At 35.4% G+C, this 7,488-nt stretch overlaps 1 protein-coding gene across 9 annotated transcripts; it reads right to left on the bottom strand.

The window, feature by feature from the left end:
- Positions 1 to 3,350: 3,350 nt before the first annotated feature.
- LOC112462907 lies at positions 3,351 to 4,924 on the bottom strand. 9 transcript variants are annotated; one of them, XR_003041716.1, is made up of 5 exons: positions 4,610 to 4,924; positions 4,089 to 4,301; positions 3,981 to 4,003; positions 3,760 to 3,879; positions 3,351 to 3,648 (listed from the first exon to the last, which is right to left on the bottom strand). XR_003041716.1 is itself a non-coding variant. In XM_025028976.1 (5 exons), exons 2-5 carry the CDS (start codon positions 4,089 to 4,091, stop codon positions 3,611 to 3,613), a joined length of 171 nt encoding a protein of 56 aa, XP_024884744.1. In that variant the 5' UTR covers positions 4,092 to 4,301; positions 4,610 to 4,924; the 3' UTR covers positions 3,351 to 3,610. The 9 variants fall into 9 exon arrangements, 4 of the variants coding, with proteins under 4 accessions (XP_024884744.1, XP_024884742.1, XP_024884743.1 ...); XM_025028976.1 differs by having other exon boundaries at positions 3,994 to 4,003; XR_003041715.1 differs by having other exon boundaries at positions 3,874 to 4,003.
- Positions 4,925 to 7,488: the final 2,564 nt, after the last annotated feature.

The raw sequence follows: 7,488 nt of genomic DNA, 5'->3' as shown, positions 1-7,488 counted from the left end.
TATCGTCTCTCTGTTGCTCGCTCCTCTTTATAACTCTCTTCTTCAGCTGACCGTTCCCAAGTATATCTAACCACTGTTCTAACCACTGAAGGTCCTTGGACGTGTCACTGCAATCAGATTCCTGGATAGAAACGTTCTGTGTGCTTCTGTCTCTGGCGACTCTGGTGTCTCTCGCGCGTCTGGCGTCTCTGACGACTCTGGCTTCTCTGGCTCCTCTGGCCGCTCTGGCGTCACATTTTCATTTATCTTAGACAAAAATTTGCTTTGATTACTGTCAATGAAATAAGGCTGCACGCAAACCTCGCGCGACAAATTTCTATAAAGTCTCCTCGAGCTGTCTCGAAATTTTAAACGTAGAATATTTTTTCCCGACTTGCTTTACCGACCAGGAATAAATGCCGTGGAAAGAACGCACCTTGCGCACCTTGAAGAGTGCTTAGCGCAGCGATAACGAGAATGAATAAGTACGAAAGATACTTGTTTGTCTCGCGATAAAACCGTTAGGGAAACCGGCTCGATCATGACTTTGATCGACAAAATAAGAACTTTACTATATTTTTCCGTTCTCTTTTTTTTTACAAGAGATTTGATTGGTCCATATGCATGTGCATAAGGAAATAGACCAATCCGTTTCTTTATGCATATGGTTATGCACTTATGCGAGTTTGTCTGGGCTGCGTTCCAACGTTCACTCTAGGGGTGCATTCGGGGAGACGCTATTAACGCTATAAACGTAAACGCTATGAACTTCGTTCGAAGAGCCAATAGCGCGACAGCGATAGCAAGCTCCCCGAACGCAGCTTAAGCGCCAATAATATTTCGTGCCTCACCTCGAAAATAATAGCGAAAATAGCGCGAGTGATGACGTCACGCTGCCTTTACAGTGACGTCATCATCGTATATCACAGCGCCACAAAGCGTCTCCTCGAACAGTTTTGGACGATAATTGTGCTAATAGCGTGCTCCCCGAATGCACCCTAGAACTCATTGGCTGTGTAAGAGAATTTTACTATTTGGGAATTTTACTACACAAAAGTGTGTTGAAAAAAAAGTTCATCGGATTATTATGAAACTTGATACCCTTATGTTTTTTGGGTCTCTGAATCCGAATATGATGTCAGATTTACAAAATTCAAAATGGCGGGTCCAATATGGCGGGTCAAAATAACAAAAAATAGACGAAATTTTATTATTATTTTGAATTTTGAAAATCTGACTTCATATTCAGATTTAGAGACCCAAAAAACATAAGGGTACCAAATTTCATGAAAATCAGACCTTTTTTGGTAATTTTGATCCGCCATATTGGATCCGCCATTTTTCATTTTGTACATCTGATTTCGGATTCGTAATCAGCGATCCCAGAAACCCCCGAGTAACAAGTTTCAAGCAAATTCAGAAAGTTTTACTTTGTTTTTTCTACGTTGCGGCTATAGCCGTCATACACACTCCTTGGCCACTTTTGTTTTTGCGGCTATAGCCGTCATACATAGTCAACGGGTTAACTAAAATGCTATAGGCTGCATTCGAAGAGCGCGCTATTAGCGCTATTGCATCATTCTGTCTTTATCGCTCATCAGGTGTAAAACAAGGATAGAACAAGCAAATAGCGCTAATAGCGCGCTCCCCGAATCCAGCCATAGTGTACGTGACGTAAACTATAGATTTTAGTTACCCAGAGTGACGTTTGGAACCATGTTTGGAACGCAACCTGGCGTGATCTTTATCACTGTGTGATAAAGCTCTTGCAGTGTCAGAATAGATGTATACATAATGGATATGATAAATATTAATGAAATAGAGGACATTAATTTGTCAAGCGAAGATGAAGAAGTGCAAATTCGTGTTCCGAAACGATATATCCGCGATGGCGAAAATCCTTTCGAGTTTTATAATGAATTGGACGTCAAAAAAAGATTCCGTTTTGCAAAAAATTCACATATGTTTAGTATTTTACCGTTAATAGAAGAAGGACTTTCAAAAATTAACACGCGTGGTTTACCAATAACACCAGTTTTTCAATTATTATTATTCAGTATTTCTTTACGATTTTATGCAACACAGCAAGTTTTCAGGTTAGTTCAAATTGTATTACAGTTTAATTAAATTCACAATTATATAAATATTAAAAATCTTTTATATAAGGTAAAAATATGTAAATATGTATGAATATATAAATATTTGTAAATGTAAAATATATATATTGTTGCGAGAATAATATCGGTTTATTTTTATAGCTTGTCATGGGAGATGGAGCTATACCCAGATAGCACAGCTGATCTTTATGAATTCAAAAAGATCTGAATCTGATCTTTATGAATTCATAAAGATCAACTGTACTATCTGGGTAGGTTTATCTTCTTTTAGTGGAGCAATTGATTGCACGCATATTCGACTGACACATACTAGATTTCAAGCCATTGATGAAATATTTAAAAATCGAAAAGGATATTTTTCGTTAAATGTTCACACACACAAGTAAGTATTTTAACAGTTTTAATTTATCCCTTCGTTTTCTACCGACACGTGTGTGACTGCGATATTCTCGTTTCTGTTCCGAGATGTGCGACTCTCCGTATCCACACCGTCTTGCTACGACTTTTTAATTAATGTATATATTGTATTTTTGACTGCTGCAGAACTTGAGTCGAAATGTCCACCATAATCGTGTGTACCAGCTCGTTTATCACGACATCTCTCCAGGAAGGGAGTTTGCTACCTCGAGCCCTGCAGAAATAATTTCCTGTTTGTGCTAATAAAGCTGAAGATGGCTCAAAGGAAGAGCCGAAACGTTCTTTACTTGTAAATACACGTTTTAATTTTTATTGCGCACCACGTTCCGCGCTTGACTCGCATCGCCGTTTGTACAGATGACATTTTCACGAGTCTAGATATATTATTAGTTTTAATTTAATTTTAACATTACATAATATCATTACAATGTTATCTTGAATATCGTCATATTTTTTAATTGTAGAAAAAACATTTCATTACATACTTAATATAAAAAAAAACGTTACATTAGTAATTACATATTAGTACATAATAATAATATTTAGAGCAAAATAAAATTAAACAAAAGAAAATAAAAATAAAATAAAATGTATATAATTTGTACATGGTTGTACTTTATTACACGCAACTGACTAAAGCGGGGAGCATAAACTTTTGCATAACATAAATGCAAAAGTCTGTACTCAGGCTTTAACATTCTAACATTAACATTAACAGGGACTGTCTTTTCTTATAGCAATGTAATTTATTTTTTTACGGATAAGTCTATATTTTTCTTATCTACGTCGGTATTTTTGAGCTTTGATTTCTTTATTTCTATTTCTATTTTTTGTATTTCTTTTAAATGGTTCACGTGCAAATCGTTAAATAATTTTAAATGCTCTTCTTTCATAAGTGTTATTTTTTTCTTCGTGTTTTAACTTAATGTTTGCTAATGTTTCTTCTTGTTTTATAACATTTTTTAATCTTTGTATTCGTACGTCCTCTTCTTCATTTGATACTTCGAGCAGATCTTTTCTCTTTCGTTTAAAAACACGTCATTTTCTCATATCGTTATTTAAATGTACTTTTAACATATCTGTACTGTGTGATGTCATCAGTTCTTCATTACAGTCTTCTGCAATAATAACTGTTCTACAAAACACAAAAAGATATATAGTGTTACACGTGTATTTTGTACTTGCCGTAGTCAAAGAAATACGCTTTAATGGATAAATATATAACAAAACGTTTATAAAATAATACTTTGCGAAACAGTAGTGCTTTCTACATCATCTATGTTTATCACATGTCCCTTTTCTTTCGTAAATAATACTTCTACACCTTCGTTAGCAGACATGATATCAAATACAAACTCACGTTTATCTGAAATGCACGAAATAATGAAAGTTCATCGTCATGTTTGATATATCAAAAGCATGTGTTGCTGAGACAGCTTAGCCGTAACTTTAACATACGGTACATACGACAATGTCTTACTTTTGGTGACCTGTAGTATAAGAGATAAAAAATATTCTTACGAAAACTTTATTCTAAAGTCTAAAAGTCTAACAGTTAATTAATATATAATATACCATTACGTTCTTTTTCCGTCATATTAGATGAAAATACGACTGGTGCGGTTTTCATCAAATGGGGTGCACGGTTGGCAATGTCAGGATCAACTTCTGTTCTTGCTTCCTGTGGTACGTCCTCCACCCGTTGCCATGAGTGCGTGTTTCTCCTTTGTTAATGCTCCTCGTTGACCGTGCTTTTGCCCACAGTTTCTTTACGTGCTGAACAGTTCTCTGTTATCAAACGTATTTAAAGATCAACTATATATTTTATTTCACATAAAATTTTATGTGAAATATGAAAATGCGTAAACTAAAATAAAAAAATAGCTAATATGAAAGAAGATTATTTAAGAGAGATGAACTACAATCACGATACTTAAATATACATAAAAATATTAAATCGTTTGCATTGCAATATAGTACACCTCTGTAGACACATAACCCCGGTCTCCCCTAATACAGCTACAGGCCGCAGGGGGAAGTGATCCGTGCAGTTTTTCGGGCCTAACGTATTTTCTCTTAATTTAGGCAGTGCTTACCTCGTGACAACGTAATGTTGATTGATTAAATTCATTGCATATTTCGCACCATGCAACGTCCTTATCTTTCAATGTTGTGCCGTCATTTTTCTTTACTTTTATTACATGTTTGTATTTATCAAGTATTTGTAGAAATACTTTCTTTTCCATAGATGTGTACGGTTTGCTTTTGCTACTTTTTTCTTTAGAAGCCATTTTACAAATAAACGTGTACTTAAATTTAAAAAATCTTAAAAGAAATAATTATCACAAATACGCGTTTACTTATAATAAACTTATAACTTCAAGACGTACTGGACAACAGCTATGACTAAACACAAAATGATAATCAAACTGTGCCGCCTGGCACGTGGCACGGTGCACGGTCTTGGTTAATGATGTACAAGATGTGCACACACTTTATAAAAGATTCGACATTCTTATTGGAGGAACCAACAGAACGAGTACGGAAACAGCCGATCGAGAATAAGCATGGGGATCAAGCCGTCTGTAATACCGACAATCGTACTTTTCGCTTTATTTTTTATTGGCTTTATGGATTTGAAAAAATCTTGCACAGAATTAAAGTATGTGCTCTACTCTGTGGACGACCACCAATTTTGTAACAAAATAAGTAAATAAGATAATAAACAAAAATCCACTTTAACAATATTTGCTTTGTATAAAAATTCTACAACTCGAGACTGTATAGTTATACGTCGCGTATACTAGACAGGAAACATTAACACAGTATTGTGCGTTACATAAGACAAAGACTTAAGGCATAAAACACTGCCTTAAGGTTATAAGACAGCCATTCTGCTTAGGCCCTAGTGCTAAGACTCCATAGACGCGGAAACGCCGTGCGGTAGAGTGCATTGACCAATCAGAAGGCTGCCGCAAGTCGCCTGCGGCAAAATCAAAATTTGTGATTGGTCAACGCACTCTGCCGCATAGCGTTTCCGCGTCTATGGAGTCTTAGCATAAGAGTGTTGTACGGCGTGGTTGTAAACCGGTACTGCGGTTGTAAAATGTGTTGTAAAAGATGGTTGAACTACTACCTCGATATACTTAGCAGACAAATTTGATATTTCTTATTATTGATTATTTTAATAGTTTGGGACGTGTTTGGGCAAGTTTAGGAATATAGTTTCATAGTTTAGGAAATAATAGTTTATTTATAATTAATAAAAATTAATTAAGCGTATAGTTAGCAGACATAATTTTAAAACCACGTGTTTTTTTTTTTTTTTTATCAACGTGAAATTATTTGAGAAACACGTCTGTAATGTTTTAAACGTTTGGCAAATAATGATTTCATCTGAAAATCAAGTTACACGTGCGACAGTTGGACAGTTTCACCATGGTTTGTAAGTCATCCAATCACAGCTGAGAACGTGGAAAGTACTGCTAATGCTAAGACTCCATAGACGCGGAAACGCCATGCGGCAGAGTGCGTTGACCAATCACAAATTTCGATTTTGCCGCAGGCGACTTGCGGCAGCCTTCTGATTGGTCAACGCACTCTACCGCACGGCGTTTCCGCGTCTATGGAGTCTTAGCATAAAACATAAAAGAAACGTTTACTTTCCCCAAATGGATTCATTATTATAGTGCTAATTGTGACCAACTGTCCAGCTATCGCACGTGTAACTTGATTTTTAGATGAACGCATTATTTTGAATAAGACCCGACTATGAATACCGGCCTTAAAAAATTATATATATATGTAGTTGAAAATAAACATTTATTTTTATCAACGTCGCCTATACTTCTTAAAGCGTATTTGTGTTTGTGACGGAGTGTATGTATGTGTGTATGTGTGTTTGTGTGTGTGTTTTTGTTTGTGTGCGCACGCGGGCGAATGTATAGGGGTGTGTGTGCGTGCGTACATGCATATTTGCGTCAATGTAAATATTTTATCTTCAAAACCATGCTTAATAATTTGTAAATCCTCTTTCGTATTTTAGGGATAGAAAGACCAATAAAGACGTATATATGAAATAGGGGTAGAAAAGATTTTTTCTACCCCTATTTCATATATACATCTTTAAGATTTGATTGATTAGATCCATTTTAATATACGATCAAAGGTCTATAATTTTTTTTACATGTGAAATATGTGTGGCAAATTTTGAATTATATATCGGGCTATTTATAGTTTTATTATATTCTTGGCAACTTTTCTTTAAGCTTAAAACAAAGCTTCCTCTATGAGGAAGCAATATATGTTTTCCCACGTTATCTTGCATTTATTTGAAAAAAAATGCATTATACAGATAGGACATAAAGAGATTATAAAGGTAATCTTTGCAATATCAAAAATATATCCTGATATTGCAAAGATTACCGCCTTATCATGTCCTTATATGTCCTTATCAATTGTTGCACTACAACACTATTCTCGTTTATGTCTTCCAGCAGTTCCTTGCCCTTATTGCCAAGATTGATTTTGTCTTTACCATGATATGCTTGCGCGTTCTCCTGCCTCCTCTTCCCTGCGACATCGCGATTCCTCTTACGTATCTCCCTTGATTAATCTGCTCGTTAACTGTACAGGGAACGCATGAACTGGTATAATATGCCTACCTCTCGGTATATATATATCTATATATAGGCCGAGACTAAGCTCTCTGGATTCGGGGAGCGTGCTATTAACGCTATTTGCTTATTCTATCCTTGTTTTACACCTGATAAGCGATCAAGATAGAATGATGCAATACGTATTGCATGTTATTATTATTATTTTTTAATTTAATTTATTTATTTATAGCAACGTGAGAATTATATCGCCAGTAAGTGAAAAGAATTCAGCTTTGGTGTACTTTATTCGACCCAATTGGCCAGCTTTATTAAATAGAACACTACGTTTCAATCTCGGGTTTAGGTCCTTTATAAGC

The sequence above is a fragment of the Temnothorax curvispinosus genome, unplaced genomic scaffold, assembly GCF_003070985.1.
Source record: "Temnothorax curvispinosus isolate PA1 unplaced genomic scaffold, ASM307098v1 QBEX01012931.1, whole genome shotgun sequence".
NCBI lineage: Eukaryota > Metazoa > Arthropoda > Insecta > Hymenoptera > Formicidae > Temnothorax > Temnothorax curvispinosus.
Note: the sequence above shows the minus strand (reverse complement) of the source record. Positions and strands in the feature narration are given on the sequence as shown.